Consider the following 20,223-nt stretch of genomic DNA (forward strand, 5'->3'; position numbering starts at 1 on the left):
TGTGGATTATTGCAAACATAGCGTCATTCGTTGGCTAGCTAGTCATTCCACAAATACCTATACCTAAGCACCTACTATGTGTCCTGCCCCTTGTAGACAGTGGGGATATACTAACGAAAAGCGAGATTCTATTCTCAAAGAAGCTACAGCTCAGCATCTAGATTGTAGACCACAACAAGGTAAACCAATACACCATTAGAAAATGAGAAACAAAGTGTGATGCTAAGTTGAAGGTGGGCAGTCAGGAAAGCTTCTCAGAGTCCATGGTGATATCATAGGAAACACCTTCTGATGAGAAGATTTGAGCCTCGCAGAATTCTAAGGAAAGGGCTTATCAGGCAGAGAAGCAGTGCAGAGGTCCTGAGGCAGGAGCGAGTTCAGTGTATTCAAAGGACAGGACAGTCAGTCCAGCGCCATCCGGTTAGTAAATCTCCATATATGGAGGTATTCTGCAGAGGTTCAGTCAGTTATGTTCTTAAAGTCCTTGAGGCCCTACACTTCCTTTATCTGGGAGAGGGGTCCTTTTCCTAAGAAAGTTGGTAGGCCATTGAGATGGCTCAGTAGTAAAGACCACCAGCCATCAAACTTGACGAGCTCAGTTCAATTCCCAGGACCGTATGGTAGGAGAGAATCAGTACTTGACCTCTGACCACACACACACACCACATATATCAGACACACAAACACACACACAAATAAACACACACCACATGTACTGTACACATAGTACACATACCACACATACAACACACACTATGAATATAACCACATATACATATCACACAACAAACATGCAAGCATACCACACCATACATGCATGTGCACTAAATAAATGTAAGAAAAATTTTAAGCCAGGTGGTGGTGGCGCACACCTTTAATCCCAGCACTCGGGAGGCAGAGGCAGGCAGATCTGTGAGTTCAAGGCCAGCCTGGTCTACAAGAGCTAGTTCCAGGACAGGAACCAAAAGCTATGGAGAAACCCTGTCTCGAAAAATAAATAAAAAAAAATAAGAAAAATTTTAAAAAGTGTTGGAAGTATTGGTGGCGCATGCCTTTAATCCCAGCACTTGGGAGGCAAAGGCAAGAGGATTTCTGAGTTCAAGTCCAACCTGGTCAAGAGAGAGAGTTCCAGGACAGGCAGGGCTACATAGAGAAACCCTGTCATGAAAAATCAAAAACAAAAGTGTTAGGAGAAGTGCAAAGGGCCTGGCTGTGCAGACAGAGGTTCTCAGGTCCCTGTCTGCTAGGCTGCTGCTTCCCTCAGTCCCCATCCATGGCTCCTCATAAAGCTGAGGCTAGAGAGGAAAGAACACGGCTGCTGCAGAGGGCAAGCCAGCCTTGTAACTCTGAGGACTGCCTAAGGCTGGGTTTTGGAGGAAGACACGCATTCCCTCCCGCAAGAGGAATACATGCATAACCTGTACCCTTGGTGGTGGCTTACTTGGGATGCTCCATGGGCACCTCCAACACAAGTTCAGGAGGGATTTCAAAGACCTCTGGATCTTGGCCATCAGCCTGCAGGACCAGAGGCAGCACATCAAAGCGGCCATAGCGCGGCTTCCAGCCCAGGTCAATGCACAGCTGCAGGAGAGAGAGGCGCATTGAGTCTGCAGCCATGGCACTGCATCTGTTCTGGGTTCCTGCCCAGAGGGATGTGTCAGAGACTGGACAGGTACCTGGGTGAACTCCAAGCTTGCAGGGTCCCCTCTGATGGTGCCATCGGGCATCTGGTAGCCGGCGTACCTGATGAGCTGTGAATTCCAGACCCGGAAGTCATGCTTCCCATCGCTCCGCTGGGGGAACACAGTGATGGCCGACCTTCCCCAGGACAGAGATGTTGCAGTTTATCAACTCTCCCTGGCTGGAGTAAGCAGGGGCTCCCAGCTAGTTCCCCCTCCACTCTTTCCACTCTGCAGTCCCTATACCCCAATCAGAATGAAACCACTCCCTGGCAATGAGCCGTCCTCCTCCAGTTCCTCCTTATCCTTCGGGACCAACAAAGAGACCAGCACTCTTGGGAGCTTTGTGTCCCTTCCTCATGTTGGCTTTCATTGCCAGTGCTGCTCTTCTCACAGTTGGTGGCTGTTTGGCAGTCAGAGTATGCAGTTGACTGCAGCTGCATTCTGGGGTCTCAGTCACCTCTGCATCTCACCCTGCAACCTCTTTTCCCTGGCCTGATTCTAGTCCTGTGCGTCCCCATCAGGTGTGCACCAAATATTTGCTGGTCACCAAAATGAGCGAATGACAGATTCAGTGCGCTGTTCAGTCCCATCAGTGTTGTGTGTGTGTACATGTGTGCGCACGCATGTGTGTGTGTGTGTGTGTATGCCTGCATGCGGGGGATGACAAGGAGCATACAATTCCAGTGACTCATATCTAAGAGAAATGTCAAAGCAAAGGTGTAGCCAGAAAATCAGTGTTGTCTTTCCAAACAGGGCAGACTTATCTTTTATTGTATTTGTTTGCTTTTGTTTTTGAGACAAGGTCTCACTATGTAACCCTGGCTGCCTTGGAACTTGTTACATAGACTAGACCAGCCTTGAACTCAAAGAGATTCCCCCTGCCTCTGCTTCCTGTGTAGACTCTTTTTAAAACAAGACAAGGTCTGGCTACGTGGCCCAGACTGGTCTGGAACTCGTCTGTCCTCCTGCTCCAGTCTACCCACTACTGAGATTATAGATATGTGCCACCACGCCCAGCTAAGAAATTCGATTCTTTTTTGTTTCTGAGGCTAACCTTGAACATACTATGTAGCTAAGGATCACTTTGAACTCTTGATCGTCCTGCATCTACTTTTCCAAGTGCTTGGATAACAGGTACGTGTGAGCATGGCCTGCTAGAAGTGGCTTCTTAAAGATGTCACTGCCTCATGGTTCTAACTTAGGAGGAAAAGAAATAGCTGGGCCTGTGACAGAGGCCAATGGGGAAGAAGTCCCTGTTACTATTCCAGAGCTAAGCCTTACTCTTTTGTCTCCCCTTAGTTTCTCCGGGAACCAGAGGCCCCTCCCCTAAGTCCTCTAGCCTATTCTGCCTGAGACTGGTAGGGTGGAACCAGCACAGCTGGGAAACAGGCCTCACCTGATGTTGCCATTGTTGGTGGCATAGAGCACGTGTCTGCAGATGTGCTGGAACATGTCCTGGGCAGAGCTGCAGTCCCGGGCATCGAAGACCTGCATACAACCCAAGATGGCACCGTGGAAGACTGTGAGGACAGAGGCTTGGAGCTGACAGGAAGTCCCCAGGGAAAGAGGGCAGCCCGCACACCACTGCCCAGCGAAGCACATGGTCCACTCTCCCTCTGCATCTTCAGAGCCCATCACTAAGCTGCCCTACTCGCCGCTGCTTTGGAGATGGGGAACATAGAATTCCACTCAGAAGGCCCCAGTAAAACTCTTGGGGAAGAGTGTCTGGCTTTAAAACACCAAAAAGCAGGGTCCCCACAGCCCTAGTTTGGATCTTTGCCATGGGAGTGTGTGCCATCGTTGAGTTTCCTGGATTTTCTCGATCCAAGTGCCCTCGATAGGACCCAACAAAAAAATGACCCTCCAAGGAGACGATGGCTTAGGAGGTTAGGATAAATAAAATGTTCTCTAGGAGCCAAGAGTGTAAACACTGGAGGCAAACACTCCCAGCACCGAGGCCTCGGGAATAAGACATCCAAGGTTGCTGTTTGTTTCATGGTGGCATGTGGTCTTCCACGTTTAATATGAGAGAGGGTCTTCTAGAGACCTCGGTACTAAAATAAGCTTCCAGGCTACTAGATGGGGGCCCGGGATACCCCATCTCTGGTTTAGACTGAAGTCTGAGGAGCCCCGGACACTTGCTCTGTCTCAGGACCTGCCCATCCTGCTTCCTTCAGCTCTGCTGGTAAGGCTCACCTGCAGGTTGGCCCACTGAATCCTGCCGATGCAGCGAGGGGCATTCCTCCAGGCCAGCTTGGTGGCAAAGATGAGCTCATCCCGGGTCAGCTGGTAGGTTCCTGTTGTTTCTATGTCCTTTGTTACAGCCTCCACCCGGGCCAGATGTTCCTCTATTTTTGCCCTGAGGAACAGGAAGCCATCAGGAAGATCAACAATAGCAGGACCTTACATGGGGATTAATTCAATCCCCAGAAATCAGTAACTGAATTTGGACACCAAAAGAGCAAACTGTCTCCCTTGGGATGCAGTCCCCTGTAGGGCTGGCTTTGTGACCCACTCCTACTAGGAGCCAGTTTCTAGTCCTCTGCCATCTCCACCTTGAAGCTCTTAGTCCTGGTGGAACAAAATCACACTTTTACTTCTACACTGGACCCTGCAAGTTGTCATCATTGTCATTGCTGTTGCTGTCGTCGTCATCATCACCATCATCTTGAGACAAGGTCTTGTTATGTAGCCCAGGCCAGCCTAGAACTTCTGGCCCTCCTCTCTCCACTTCCCAAATACCTGGGATTGCAGATGCATGCCACCACAAGTAAGTTAATAGCTACTGTCGTGTTTACTTTGCAATCAAAGGTCTTTACCAGGCCCAAGAACACAAGCCTGGAAACAGAGAAATGAGGACGCAGACCCAGGTGGTCTCCCTGCCAATGCCAGGCTCCTCGCAGTGGACAGAACCTGTTTTACCTTCCAGCCAAGGGAAAACTGCAGCCTGGAGGGTGCCTCAGAAAGCAAGACAGGCCCAGACAAGACCTGAGGTCAGGACTCAGCCTGAAGGACCCTACAGCCCACCCAAAGGAGCCACACGCAGTGATTTAAGCATACTTCAAAAGTATTCCAAGGGAGAAGGACTTGGTCACAAAGACGGTGAAACACACACACACCACAGTAACCTTGTGATTTCCAACCAGCACCGCCACAGGCTTTTGAAATGGTGACAAACAAAATTATTTAAAGAATGAACTTATGATTAAAGGCAGCAGAGACTTGGAATGGAACAGCCTTTGGGGCAGGCGGAGGGTCTTAGCAACTCCTTTTTGATTACAGAAAGACTCGGAGACTCGGTGATGCTTGTCCCCAGAGATCCCTATAACGGGGACTTCTGGGTGAGGTCGGTGTTCTTCATCATCAGAGGAAGATTCTAGAAATACCTCCCACACTGTACCCAAGCATGAGAACAGCAGTCCCCATGGTAAGGAGATGCCATGTAAAAGGGGAAAGACAAACTCTTGGTGTCGTTTACCAAGTGTGGCCCTGATTCCTTTGGAAGAGCTGTTTTGGCCTCTTCGGTCGTAATCTAAGGAGTGGACTGGTCCTGGGCAAAGCTGTCCTCACCATGTAATGAGCAGCGGAGCAGCAATGGTGGCCAGACGGGGAGCTGGCTTTGTCTTAATCAGTTGTTTACCGGACCCTCAAGAGGGAGACCATTGCTTTCTGGATTCCCTGGCTCAGAACAGCCCATGAGACCACAGTCGGATTTTATCCCTCTATACCCACCTGTAACTTTGAGAATATTTTCTGTCGGGAAGGGAGGGTGTGGTTCTCACACAGTTATAAATGATCTCAAAGCACATTGTTAAGTCAGTTACAGGTTGGGTGGAAGTTTGACTTGCAAAAGCAAGCTGAAAAACCCACTCCCACACACAGTAATACCAAAGCCTCCAACATCCACAAGAATCACAATACGGGAAACACATGAGGACGATGACTTTTAAAAGAATATTTTAAATTTCATTTTTTGTGGATTTTTTTAGTGAATTTTTGTTTTGTTCGTTTGGGTCAGGGTCTCACTCTTAAAATTAATTTTCATGTTTTCTCCCAATTCCCTGAGATATTTTTCCATTGTTTTGTTTTAAGATAGAATCTCACTTAGTAGCCTTGACTTCAAGTTTACTATGTAGACCAGGGTGACGTCAAACTCACAGAGATCCTCCTGCCTCTGCCTTCTGAGTGCTGGGATTAAAGCACATGCCACCAGACCCAGTGAAGTTTATTTTTAGCATTTTCTCTTATGACTTTTCTTCCTCTGTTCTTTTTTGTGTGGGGGACCAGGGACTGAACCTCACCAAACTACGCTTGTTCTCCCCCTGACCGACATCCTCAGGCCCTGCCCCAGCACTTCTATTTTGAGACAGGTTGCTGTCCAGGCTGTCACCTGGCAGTCCTTGAGTCCTCCTGCAAGGACCTTGGTCTCCAGGGTAACCGGAATTACAGGCCCACCTCACAAATGGTGTGGTTTCTCAGGGTCATATTTCAGAGTTACTGGGAACACTGTGGCATCTCTTGGTCCTGGAAAGGGCTGGATGGCCACTCTCAAAAAGACAGGAGACATTTTGCATGTACAGCTATCTGAGTCCACTCTGCTGGACGCCTTCAGCGGCCAGTGTCCCTGCAACTGGGGGACAGGCTGTTGTTGATCACTACTGGAGGCCACGATATGGACTTGTGACTGTGGAAAATGAGAAGTAAATGCATTTGCCCAGGCACTGGGCACAGCTCTGTAGCCTCCCAGGGTTTCCTAAGATCCAAACACCTGTGTTTGGAATATCAGCTGGGTATTCCAGCTCCAAAAAGAGCCTGGATCCTGATGGGCCACAGGGCTCCATGCTAGGGTGCTGAGGCTAACTGCCAGGGTCCCTGCACCAGTATCCCAGGCTCCCAGTGTGTGTTTTCAAGCAAGTCCTACTCCTCTCCTGAGACTCCTGCCCTTGGCCCCGGGGGGGGGGGGGGGGGCAGGCGTCAATGTTCTGCAAGTTCCCAGACGGGTAGGAAGCATTGCTCTCGAAGATGGGGGCCTCTTGGCAAGCACCCTCCTCGCTCTGGCATTCAGTGGACAGGTGGAGCCAATGTCACCAAGAACAGTCCTTTCTGCCATGTGTCCCAGATGTCCTTCTGTGTCTCATGTCCCAGGTTGGAACTGCTGTGTGAGGCTGAACCACAAAATGACATGGCCACACTGTAGCCATGCAGTAGCCACGCTGTAGCCACGCTGTAGCCATGTTGTAGCTACACTGTAGCCACGCAGTAGCCACACTGTACAGCAGACATTCATTGACTTGCTCTGTCGTTCTCACAACCTCTTTGGGTGTTTTGGTTAGAAGGTTTAGGGAGGCTAAATTACTTAGTTACATATTATAATGGGACAATAACAATGTTCTATATTCAGCCTGGAGGTGGTGACACACACCTTTAATCCCAGCACTCGGGAGGCAGAGGCAGGCGGATCTCTGTGAGTTCAAGGCCAGCTTGTTCTATAAGAGCTAGTTCCAGGACAGGCTCCAAAACTACAGAGAAACCCTGTCTTGAAAATACAAAAAAAAAAAAAAAAGGTTCTATATTCTATGTTAGCATATGGACCTGTCATCTCGGCACTCAGGACAATCATGGGCAGAAGCCTGTCTCCACTATTTCATGAGATGCTGTGTCAAGAACACACAGCGAGGGACCAGAAAGATGTCTCAGTGGGTAAAGACACTTGTCACTATGTATGAGGATCTCAGTTCAGTCCCAGGAACCCACATTGTGGAAGGAGATGCCCGACTCTCACAGGCTCCCCTCTGACTTTCAGACACTTGGAGCCCAGGTACCCCGTTCTCCAACAAATAAATAAATACTTAAAAGTTAAATACAGATATACAACGATATAGGACTTCAGCTGCAGTCATCACAGCTAGCACAGTTTAGTTCTTTATAGCCTCGCATTCATTTACTCTTCATACAAACTCATACAAGGTGGGTACATTTTAATAGATATTTTCAGGCAAGAAACCAAGGCCCGGAGAGAGAAAGAAACTTGCCCAGGCTTGAACTGGTGTAGGTGGCTGATAGGCCCCCAGCTCTTAACCCTGTCACACAGCCTCTCCTTGATCACAGTTGTATGCATTCACAGAAAAAAAAACTTGGCAACTGGCAATGAACAAACCTTTCTATTCCATGCTGGACCATGCTTGGTGCTTAACACTTGTTTGTTAGTGGAGTGACTGACCAAGAATGAATCAGTCTGGGCACTGTACTCCCTGAAGCCTCCTGGAGTAAAGGTGAAAACACTCCAGGAGGGAGGCACCCCACCAAGCCATGTATCCTGGACTCTAGCTAGATTAGATGATGCCAGGGGTGTCTCTGGGAATCTTGCTCACATCTCTAGGAGGAGAAGCCTGACCACATAGTCTCTAAGCTTCCTTTTACTTGAGGACAAAAGGATCCATTCCAAGTCGCTGTTTCATTGCCCCTAGGCTAGGACACTGCTCTAAACGTGCACAGACCTCAGGGCTGTCTCATAAGCCGTTAAGATCCCCATTTTAGACACAGGGAAGTTGAGGTCCCATGAATTTCCCCAGGTCTCAGTGGTCTGTGGTGGAGCCGGAACCCCAGGCAGTTACACTCTCCCCTACACTCACAGTTCCTGAACTCCTCCAGGGTCTGCTCAGGGCCTAGAACCTGGGAAGTCTGGAGATTGCAGAGTTCAGGAGTCAGTGTGGGACAGTTGAAGACAGGCTAGCCCCAGGGAGGAAGGGGAAATGGCACCCTGACAGAAGCCAGACTTACTCTGTGAAGGAGCCATAATACTGGTTGATGAACTCAATGGCTTGAGGCAGAAGCTCCTCCAGAGAGGTGGGCTTGTCTCTGGGTCCTCTGGTCAAACTCTTGGGATTCATGATGGACCCCAAGCAAGACTTGGACCCACAGGTGAAATCCTAGGAAGAGAGACAGGGATAAGTAGGCCTCCTTTTTCTCCCTCCATCCCTGAGCCAGTATCCTGGCCTTCCTCTGGCTGCTACACTCACAGTGACTTTATGCGGGCACCCTCTCGTTAGGGTCTACCAAGAGCCTCAGGCCCCTCTCCTTTCCTGAGATCCAGTGAGTACAAGCTGGTTTCTCTCTGTCCCTTTCCTCCAGTTAGCCAAAGACCCAGCACCAGCCTCAGAGAAAACTCCATAGCTTACTCCTAGGGGACTTCTTGTCTTCTTTTCTTTCTAAGAGACCCAGCTGGCTCCTGGGGGAACATAGGTACAGTGTCAGCCTAGAGAAAATGGATAAGTGGCTGAACATTCTAAAGTCAGGGAGGCATGGAAAGAAGCACCAGAAAGATGGACACCCAGATGTTAACTATGGTGTTTCTCTGTTTTGCTTTGTTTGGGGGATTTGGGTACTGTTGGTTTTTTGTTTGTTTGTTTTGTTTTTATTTTTTGAGACAGGATTTCTTGGTGTAACTTTGGAGCCTGTCTTGGAATTTGATCTGTAGGCCAGGCTGGCCTTGAACTCACAGAGAGCTGACTGCCTCTGCCTCCTGAATGCTGGGATTAAAGGTGTGCGCCACCACCACCCAGCTGGGTACTGTTTTTGAGACAAGATTTTACAAATGGCCCAGGAGGGCCTCAAATTCACTACATAGCAGGTCACCTTGAACTCCTAACCCCTTGCCTCTATCTCCCAACGGCTGGGACTACAAACCCAGTTTCTGAGGGTTTGGGAAATCATCCTGCCTTTTTAGGCTTTCTGTTCTTTCCCACTTTATAACCACAGCATGAATCCTTTTTTTTCTTTCTCTCTCTTTGGTTTTGTTCTGGGTTTTGTTTCTGTTGTTTTGAGATAAGGTCTCACTGTGTAGCTCTGGCTGTCCCAGAACACACCAAGTAGACTTGACTGCCCTCAAACTCAGACATCTGCTTGCCTCTTCCAAGTGCTGGAATTAAAAGCGTGTGCCACCACACTCAGCTTTTTTTTTTTTTTTTTTTTTTTTTTTTGGTTTTTCGAGACAGGGTTTCTCTATGGTTTTGAAGCCTGTCCTGGAACTAGCTCTTGTAGATCAGGCTGGTCTCGAACTCACAGAGTTCTGGGATTAAAGGTGTGCGCCACCACCAGCTTCTCAGTGTGAATTCTAGAGTCAGAGTAAGGAATGTGAAGACAGGAGGGAACCTTAAAAGATAATTAGTCCCCATTCATTGGCTGCTTGAACCACTGTTGCCTCCCTATCAAATAGCATTGGACCCTTCCAGTCACAGGGAGCTCACTGCTTCCCGTCAGTTCAGTCAGCTTTGGACAAGCCTAATAGAAAACTCTCGGACACTCTTGAACGCTAAGAAAACATTGGTTCCCGTAGCCTTTTGTCTGACCTCCTAGGTTATCTGCTGCCTAATCGGGTGGTGAACAGGAAACTGGCCTTATTGACTTCCAACTGTAATTTATGAAAACAGAGCTCCCAGCATCTTTTGTCTGAGAAGATGGGTGCCTATTAAGTGCAGGGGATATGTGATGGACCCCTAGAGGGCCCTTATGGTACCCTAGCTAGGACAAAGCTGCCCCTCCTCAGCCCCCAGACTTCTCACCGAGGCAGCCTTGTGGTGAAGGGTGTCTCGCAGAATCTCTCCACTGCCCCAGTTTTTGATCTTCACGTACTGTGGGCAGGTCGATGGAGGCACACGCAGGTTCTCCAGGGATTCCGGACCATTCTAAGATGGGTAAACATCCAGGGTTTTCCAAATACCTGAACCCCCAACGACCCATACAAGTATCCCCTGCACCTCTATCCTCTGCTTGGGTGAGGAAGGGAGCTTTGTGTGGGCACACAAAGCAGGGCACACACACACACAGGGCCAGTCCTCAATCCTCCACCCTTCCCAGAAGTTGGCCCAGTGCCAGATGAGCACTGCAGGTGGCTGGGCCAGAGCCAGGCTTCTGTCCTTCCCAAGGCCCAGCCAGTGCTGGCTCATACGGGGAATTCAAGTTAGATGGGAAGGCTGCCAAGGACAGATCTGGGAGCTGCGAAGTTAACAGATACCCACTGTTTCACTTCCCCTGGGACACCTTTCCCAGTTTGCATCCCTCTGCCACCTCCTTACAGTCCTAGGATGGAAAGGGCTTCAGAAAGATGGGATCCATGGCTGGAAGCCAGGGACTGAGTCTAGAAGCTCAGCAGCTAAGTCTGAGATAATTCTAGAATGTCCCACCTATAATTCCAGAAATGGTCTTAAACTGCCAACACCCATATTGTCAATCACCCAGGAAGTTATCTGGGTGCTAGTGCACCTGGGGACCTCCTCTCCTGATTGTCAAGATCGTTCTATTGTTCATAGCCTCCTTGGCTCCCTGTGTACCCCAGGTCTGGGTTGCTCCACTCCCTAGAACTTGGTTTCCTGTACCCTCCTGCCCAGCTTCCAAAGGGCTGTGTAGCCTGAATCTCCTCAGGAGAAGGATAAAGGACCTTCCCATACTCTGTGATCAAACCACTGACCTGTGCTGTCCCAGTGAGGAGCTGCGAAGAGGCATTTTGGTGCTTGGCAGGTCTGTGACCCTTAGGGTCATCCTGTGTTGTTGGACTGTGAAAAGAAAGTTATCGTGAAAAGAGATAGAATCTGGGAGGGGGTCTTGGGAAGGCCTCTGTGAATCCCTGTCTGGTAGGCGGAGCACTGGGGGCTAAAGGTGGGAATGGCCTGTCCCTGGCTTCCCATCAAGGAGGACGAGGGAGCCAGTCTCAGAGAACCTTGTCACTGCCTTCCCTCTTCATCTCTACTTTGACCACCCAAAGATAAAACGGTCTGGGGGATGAGCCAGACTGCTCAGACAGGACCACACAGAAGCTCTGGGGAAATGCCCACTCAGAAAGCCAAGCACAAATGCTCCAACAGTCCAGTCCTTCCAAGCTTTAGTGTAAGCTGGGCATGGTCGTGCATGCCTGGGATCCCAGCATCTGGCTGATGGTGGCAGAAGGACCAGTCTCAATTACACTGAAAGTTCAATGCTTCTCTTGGCTACATGAGAACTTTCTACAAAGCACATAAACAACCCCCAAACACTAATTTATTTACTCTGTATATCACACTGACTTCCAACTCATGGCACTCCAAGAAGCCAGATAGAAGTCACAGTGCCTGGTACTCCAAGTATTTATCTTGTAAAAAGTGAGAGGAACAAAAGCCAGGTGAGGGTGGCACATACGTGTGATACCAATACCTAGAAAGTAGACACAGGAGGATCAGGAGTTCAAGGTTATCCTTAGCTACATAGGGAATTCAAAGCTAGCCTGTGCTATATAATGCCTATTAAAAAATACGATTAAAAATTAAAAAAATAACTTGTGGGAAAAAATGTAAAGAAAAAGGAGTCAGACACAGTGCTGCACGCCTTTGATCCCAGCACTCGGGAGGCAGAGGCAGGCAGATCTCTGAGTTTGAGGACAGCCTGGTCTACAGAGTGAGTTCCAGGACAGTCAAGGCTATACAGAGAAATTCTGTCTGGAAAAACAAAAATAAATAAAGGAAAGAAGGAAAGAAGGGAGGGAGGGAGGACGGGACAGGGGACTGAGGGAGGGAGAGAGGGAGGGAGGGAGGGAGGGAGAGAGGGAGGGAGGGAGAGAGGGAGAGAGGGAGGTATAGTGGAGAAGCCATGTCTGCTGGTGAAGAAATTGCAGTCACATTTCTAGCAGAGTTGAAGATGAAGCTCTGGCACCAGAAAAGAACAAAACAAAATGAAAAAACCAGACAACTATTGACACGGTCACTGCCTCAACTATCCACACTCCACAGTTTTTAACTACAGTGCACTGCTATAGTGGTTCTATGATGTGGGATTTCCCTCTGTATGCTGTGAATGCCATTGGTTAATAAAGAAGCTGTTTTGGGCCTGTGATAGGGTAGAGTAGAGCTAGGCAGGGAAAACTAAACTGAATGCTGGGAGAAAGAAGGGTAGAGTCAAGGGAGAAGCCATATAGCCCCACCAGAGACAGATGCCGGAACTTTTCCCGGTAAGCCACAGCCTCGTAGTAATACACAGATTAATGGAGATGGGTTAATTTAAGACATGAGTTAGCTAGAAATATGCTTAAGCTATTGGCCAAACAGTATTGCAAATAATATGGTTTCTGTGTGATTATTTCAGGGCTGAGCAGCCGAGACCAAACAAGTGACCTCTTACTACAGTTCTGTGTTATTAGTAGTCACTGTTGGATATCTCCTCCTTTGTCCAATTTATAAATTAAATTTCATCATTGTAAGAATAGGAAGGACAATAAGAGTACACATTCAGGGTTCATTACTGCTGTGGCCTCAGACGTCCCTTGTGGTCCTAGAGTGTGTCCCCTCAGATGGAAAGGACAGCTGCAGCCATCATAAAGCAACTTATATCTGAACCAAGTTATACACCGACCCTGAAAGGGTCCTGTGTATGAACTATAAAAAAGACTCTTGGCTTGCTGATACTTTGATATAGACCCATTTGTATGCGTCCTCATAAAATAAAGATTTAGTTGAGCATGGTAGCACATATTTGTGACCCTAGAACCAAAGAAACAGAGGCAGAGGGATTTCCTATGAGTTCCAAGACAGGCTAGGCTACATAGCAAGACCCTGTCTCACAAACAAACAAACAAACAAGCAAGCAAGCAAAAGAGCCAGGGTCTGACGAGATGGCTTAACGTTTACAAAAGCATTTGTTTGTCTTGCAGAGGACCTAAGGTTTGATTTCCAGCACCCACAAGGTGGCTCGCAGCCATCTATAACTTTACTTCCAGGAGATCTGAAACCCTCTTCTGACTTACAAGAACACCAGGCATGCATGTGGTGCACAAACATACCTATAGGCAAAACATCCATACATATAAAATAAATCTAAAATAAAATGAAACAAAAAGCCCAAACTCCTGTTTTCGTTACCTCCCTGCTTAGTCATTTAGTAAAAACTGACCTTCCGGTCCCTCATCCCCAAGTGAGGTCCAGGTCTACCTTCGACAGGAATCTTGTTGGGTCAGTTCAGCGAGAATCTTCTTTATCTTTGGCAATAGCTCACCTTTGCCCTGCTGTGTTAGTGTGGAACCTTCTCTCTCCCTCCACTGCAAGACTGCAGTGGTCCCTGTGCCCACCTGAGGGACTGTCCTCAGTAAAGTCCTCCTTGTGGTAGGTATGTCAGTAAGTGTCACTCAAGTGGGGTGTCTGACTGATGTCTGGAAGAACCCCAGCACCCACGGGGAGGCGGGAGAATTGTTTAGCCTGGGTTATTTAGTGAGAGGCTAGCTCAAAAAACAAAACAAACACAAAACCACAAACAAATAACCCCTCCTTCACACACACACACACACACACACACACACACACACACACACACCGCGAAACTAAACAAAATCATGAAGCATTTCTTTCTTGGTTGCTTGAGACAGGGTTTCCTGTACCTCTGGCTGCCCTTGAACTCACGACTCAGCTGAACTCCTGCTTCTGCCTCCTGAGTGCTGGGAGTACAGGCAGGTTCTGCCACACCCAGCTGAGCAATTTTTTTCTTTGACAAGCTTCTCTGGTCTGGACTGGTATGCTTCACCAGAAAGAGGAAAGGAAGCCAAGATTTGCATTCTCACCACCCTCCTTTGACCCATGCTTGGCATCCAGCTGGGTGTCAGTCTTTGGAGACTAGAATTAGATCAGAAACATCCCCTGGGCTACAGTAGTGCCACTGTCTACTTAAGTGCTTCAGAAGGTTTTAAACGCTGTCTGTAATCCACTGTTGAGATGAGCCACAGTTAGCCTGGCCCCAGGGTCCACGGCTGCATGCCTAGGTTGTGTCTAATGCCTCAGACTGGATATCTGCTGACCCTCTGGTGACAGTCTGAGTGAGCGTGCGCGATGCATGCGTGTGTGTGTGTGTGTGTGTGTGTGTGTGTGTGTGAATGAATGTGGGCTCCAGCAGGCCTGGAAGCTCCTGGGGGAAAGGCCAGGAAAGGTTCACAACGATTAGCATAATGTGATAAACCATGGCCTATTTGCATTTCGCTCTTTCCTTTTAACTTTATGCATCTTTGAAGGCATACACACACACACACACACACACACACACACGAGATTTTAAAATTCTTCAAGTGCGTTTATAATTAGGATTAAGGAGAAAAAGAGCAAGAGTGAATAAACAGAACTTTGCTCCAGTTCCTATGTCCTGCCACCAGTTAGCAGATTTATTCTGGCCATCTGCTAAAGGAGACCAAGGACCAGGTGTCGGATGAGCAATTTAAGGCTCAGGATTCTTGGTTCCAAATTACTGGGCTGTATATGGCGAGCGTCTGCAGACACTCCCAGGACCCACAGCCTGGTTGAGACCTGCCTGGCCCATTATAGGAATGAAGAATCATTAAAGACTTGCAGGTAAAAGTAATCATGAAAATTCGCTCAGGCCCATAGAAGCATCTGCAGTCATGATGTGGCAGAACTCGGTTGCTGAGGAGAGAGTGCTAAATCCACAGCCTCACCTGTCTTGTGAGAGGGAGAATGTCTTATTGTAAAAGATGATCATCTTTGCCCGCTTCACGGTATTTGTCTAGAGCACAGTAAGGAGAAGGGGTACAACAAGGTGGGGTGTGTGTGTGTGTGTGTGTATGTGTGTGTGTGTGCGTGTGCGTGTGATGTGCGTGTGTGTCAGTGGAAGAGCACTTGTTTAAATGCAGGTCAGTTCCCACTATGGGAGTTGGGGGACGACAAAATACATTAAATAGTGGCACACGCCTGTAATGCCAGTATTTGGGAAGCCGAGGCAGGAGGATTTCCAGGTTTGATGTGAACCTATTGACTTAGCCAGAACCCGTCTCAAAGCGACGCAGACATTCCTTGGTGCAGAAGCACTCACAGGGTGGCAGGCATGGGCTCTCAACCCGACCTCTCTCGCGTCCCAGAGGGGTCACCCGGGCTCCCAACGCCCTCGCTGCTCCCCAGGTCCCGCGCGCTGTACCTGGCTGGGCCCACCCGGCGGGCGACCTTCGGGCCGAAGATCCTGCGCAGGAAGCGGCAGAGCCGTGGCCGGGTGGCGTCGCACGCGCTGCTCAGCCCGTCGCGCATGGTTGGGCCACCGCCACTCGCTCGCTCGCGCTGTCCCTTTATCCCCGGCGGAACCCCGCAGCCCCCGCCCACCTCTCGCGGCTTGGCCTCTAGTGGCCCAGGACAACAAGCAGGGCGGCGCGAATTGCCTCGGTTTGTGTATTCCCTTAGCGGTGACAATAAGGATCGCGACCCAAACTCTCCGCTGCACCAGCATCTTCCGTGTCTATTATTTTCTCTCCCCCTAACGAAATTTACTCAAGAAGGCAATTCTTTTTTACCTTCGTTTTATGGAGGTAGAAGATGAGGGACTAGAGAAATGAGGGTCCTGCTCAAGGCCACACAACAGCCCCAGGGCCATTTCTGCCTCTGCTTCACCAAAACTCTCCCAGGAAACGTTTTGTCCGTTCTCCCTGACCTTTATGATTCCAGAAAGGAAAAGAAAGAACGCTTAAGGTTGAGGGTGACTTCTGTGGAAAAAGTGGGGGCCATCAGACCCAAAGCATCCCGAGGGTCCTCTCAAGACCTCTGGACCCCACTCTGAAGAAGGCATAGGACCAAGGTATTTTGCTCTGTTGGTAGGTTGTAATTTGGGAGCAGGGCAGCCAGTAGGATCCAGGTGGAGTAGGGCTGCAGCCCTCAGGGACCCTCCTGGCCAAGATTTATGCAAACGAAACCCAAGTCCAAATTCCTTTTCGAGGAGAGTTCGTTTTAGCATCCTGTAATGCAGTCACTAAGCTTAACTTTGCTCTGAATTCCCTGTGGTTCACCCAGATGATCAGATATTTCCCCTTTGTCTCTAAAGCACACGCGTGCACACGCATGGACACACCCTGCACATGTCTGAATCACTTGTTTACACAAAGTTGAAAGCCACCAGGAACAGGCTCTCGGTTTGCATGGATTTGAAAAGTATGTTTTAAAATAAAAATAACTGGCTGCTGCTGCTTTCAGACCAAAACTCCCTTTGTAGGCTGCTTCCTCTTCCAGGAACATCCTCTGGTCACCTTTCCTGGGCAGTCCCATTTCAGCTGGTCTCCCTCCTCCAGAAAGCCATCTGCCATGGCCCCTCTTGGCGCGACAGCCAGGTCATACCTTCAGAGGGCTCAGCAGGTTCTCCTGTTTGTTACCCCTCCCTTCCCTGACCCCTCCAGCACACACAAAGCTCTCTAACATCTTGCTTTTCCAGGACTTTCCAAACTAGGGAGGAAGCCTTTGCCTCCCCTTTCCTCCCTGACTGTGGCAATTGGGTTTGTTTTTCTCTTTCTGGGTGTAGAACGTAGTGGGTCCTCAGGGAAAGAGCACAGAGGACTTGGCTCAAATCTCAGCTCCTTCACTTTCTAGAAACTGTCCTTATTAGACAAGATAAAAACAGTTTACACCTGGTTATTGACATAGTACCATGTACACTATAATTATCTGTGGCTGTTATGCAATTAATAAACGTCTCTGTTGATCCACTGATTAAACAGGAAGGCTTTGTCGGCATGTTAACCGGCAGCGTGGTGCCAGGTGAGCAAGCTTCAAGTGTAATTATTAACGGGATAAAACTCATCTAGGACCCAGAGCATGGCAACCAGGATAGTGATCATAACCCAACCATAACCATAATCCCTGCTTTGCCATTTGCCAACTACGAGATCTTAAGACGGCTTAAGCACCCTGGACTTTCCTGTTCTCTTCCCTAAAGGGGAGGATAGCAGCCTTCCCCTTCGGGATTGTCAGAGGGGATGCCCTCTGTCTGGGCAGGGTCAAGCCTCAGTGTGGGAGCTACCAAAGACTTCAGAGCAGGGGCATGACTTGTTTGAAGTAGAGTTGGAGGGAAAGGGGTGTGGGGGCAGATGGATTCTGGGAGGACAAAGGGCAGGGGTCGCAGGGACCAGGTAATGAGAAGGAAGAGATGAAGTCAGCACTTTCAAACGGAAGTGCTGTCAGGTGGCCTTGAGGCCAGTGATGCTGTGCATGGGCCCCTGAGCCCCAGGATTCCTGACAGCCTTGGTACTGTCGCCTCCAATTTTCTCTGCCTTCTGCGCCTGGGGCGTCGGCCTCCTTTAAGCCTACCACGACTACTGTCTTCCTATGTAAGACTTTAAGACAATCCTGAAGCCATTTTTGACAATTCTGAATCCTCTCAGCCTCTGTGCCATAGTGCTTCCCCTCCTTCCCTGGGAACCAAGGACCTAACAGCTACACTCGCACGTACTCAGTTCCTGAACAATTACCCATATACGTATGTTTTGATTCAGTCCCCTGGGAAACGGGGTCAAAATGACCTCTTACCTCATCTGATCTGGCAACAGCTCTCCAGTCAATTATTGGTAATAGCCCTTTCAAATAAGCCAATCAGAATAGTCAAAGAACAACCCCTCTTGCTTCTGTGGCCTCTTTAAAAGTAGACTGTACCTGCTATTCGAAGTCTCTCGGCTTCCCGAATGCTGGGGGACCCTGCCATGACAGAATTAATAAAATCCTCATGCTTTTGCATCGGCTGTGGTGTATGAGATGGTCTCTGGGGGTGACTCCTTCTCAGTGTTTGGACGCTAGAGTCCAACACCTACAAGTGTGGAAATGGAGGTTTGGGGGCTAAGGGACTTGACAAAAGACACACGGCTATGAAGTAGCAAAGCTATTCCTTTCTGCTTAAGTTCCCTTTCGAAATCTGGTAGCACAGGGACAGGGAAATTTAGGGATGCCCTGCATACTGCCTCCAGGGGGCGCTGCCCACTGTAGTCTGCAAATACCTGAGCCTGTTGCAGACTGAGGCTTGGACATGATTCTGTGTCATGACATTTGCAGAGAAAGCCATCTTTCAGCTTGATCAAGTCCCAGGTTGTGGACCCCTAGCATTCTCTAAAATTCTCCTGGCCTGTCCATCTAAACTAGTTCAGTTCTAAAATGCATCCTTAGCAGTCATGCAACCCAGTCTTTCCTGCCAGAGCCTCGTTTGCAGAATGAGACCACAGCAAAGGACCCCATGGAGGTCAAGTTCAAAGTGTGCAAGTACAGTACTGTGTAGTCCTGGTGATAAAACAGCTTCAGTAAATGGTAACAAACCCTTCTATTTATCTCTAGCATGCAGAGATGCTTCAACAAGCCTTGCGTATACCTTATTTCACCCCCAGCATGCTATCGGGTAGGTCACACTGCAGACCTGCCTGAGACTCAAATAGGTGGACTTTCCCAAAGTCACAAGGTCACTGAGGACAGCACAGGGCCGTTTTGACACCCTTCTGTTGTCTAATAGTCAAAATATCTAACAACTGTTGGCACACATGTCCTGGCCAATCAGGACATCACCAGAGCTGACTACTAGGCTCTCCAGCCTCCATTTTCACAAATTCTTCTCTCCTTCTTCCTCCAGAGAGTCCAAACTCCCTTGGGCACAGCACCAGCCCTAGGCCTTCCTTCTACACACCCTAGCTGCACAGACGCCAGCAGAGAATTATGAGCAGTGCCCTGGAGATCAGGCTCTCTAAGGTTGGGAGTAGAGGGAGGCAGCAGGGTCAAGGAAACCCCAAGCAGGTTGGGGCAGAGATTGCTTACCTGGGAACGGCCCTTGGGGTTTTCCCCACATTGTTGTTAATGTCCTTTTCCTCCTTCAAGTCACCTTGGTGGGATTTGGCTCTGAACAGAAATTTCCAGGGGCAGGCCATGTCTGTGACTTTGCACTCTTGTTTCAACTCCGAGATGATCTCTGTGGGACTGAGGAAGGGGAGGGAGGCTGTGAGGTGGGGTTGAAAAAAAGCACCTAATGAACACAGGTGCCAGTGTCCCAGAGAATGGAGACCAAGTCCAGCTAAGGCTTGCCTTGGGCCGCCCTCCCCATGCTCGCACTCTGGGGTCGGTGGTTGAAACCCTGTGGGACAGACTCCTGTTTTGCAAAGACATAGAACAAGTCAGAGGAATAACACTGGATGCCACATAGCCACCTACCAAAGGAAGTGTCTACAATCCTCCTTAGAAAACCCAGTGGCTCAGAGCAGAAATATCCTTGGCCTCAAGCAAGGTGGACAGGAGCTGGGGATCACTGAAGTGAGGTGTTCACACTCGCCTGACCCTTCTTGCTTCCTGTTGATGAGAAGAGCCAACAGTCATCAATAGTAACCTTCCTGCTAGACCTGCATTTCAGGCTGGCACTCTGGTCCTCACCACCTTTCCTTTGGTTCGGGAATCATTATTCATCTTAAGCCAAGGAACTATACCAGCGTTCCCCTTAGTTATTCCAGGAGAAATCAATGATTTGTGAAAAAAGAGCATTAAATTCTCAGCACTTGAGGTTATCTCCTTTAAGAAAAAGATAAGAGGCAAGGTGATGGTGGTGCAAGCCTTTAATCCCAGCACTTGGGAGGGAGAGGCAGGCGGATCTTTGTGAGTTCGAGACCAGCCTGGTCTACAAGAGCTAGTTTCAGGACAGGCTTCAAAACTACAGATAAACCTTGTCTCAAAAAAAGCAAAAGGAAAAGAAAAAGAAAAAGATAAGAAATGAAGAGAGACGCAGCCTGGCAGCCTGGGGGTGTCTGGGC

The 20,223-nt window shown here is 48.9% G+C and overlaps 1 protein-coding gene across 1 annotated transcript in view; it reads right to left on the reverse strand.

Moving 5' to 3' along the window:
- The window catches only part of Nos2 (nitric oxide synthase 2), a 37,501-nt gene extending 18,148 nt beyond the window's left edge, over nucleotides 1–19,353 (reverse strand). The window contains exons 1-8 of the mRNA XM_041664578.1: nucleotides 19,244–19,353; nucleotides 11,149–11,233; nucleotides 10,244–10,366; nucleotides 8,463–8,611; nucleotides 3,879–4,041; nucleotides 3,079–3,170; nucleotides 1,677–1,818; nucleotides 1,442–1,581 (exon numbers count right to left, since the gene is read on the reverse strand). Coding sequence (XP_041520512.1) covers nucleotides 1,442–1,581; nucleotides 1,677–1,818; nucleotides 3,079–3,170; nucleotides 3,879–4,041; nucleotides 8,463–8,611; nucleotides 10,244–10,366; nucleotides 11,149–11,233; nucleotides 19,244–19,353 — 1,004 coding nt within the window. The remainder of the gene's footprint in view (nucleotides 1–1,441; nucleotides 1,582–1,676; nucleotides 1,819–3,078; nucleotides 3,171–3,878; nucleotides 4,042–8,462; nucleotides 8,612–10,243; nucleotides 10,367–11,148; nucleotides 11,234–19,243) is intronic.
- Nucleotides 19,354–20,223: the final 870 nt, after the last annotated feature.

This window comes from Microtus oregoni, unplaced genomic scaffold (assembly GCF_018167655.1).
Source record: "Microtus oregoni isolate MIOR12 unplaced genomic scaffold, Mior012 000015F_ref0000493, whole genome shotgun sequence".
NCBI classification, from domain to species: domain Eukaryota; kingdom Metazoa; phylum Chordata; class Mammalia; order Rodentia; family Cricetidae; genus Microtus; species Microtus oregoni.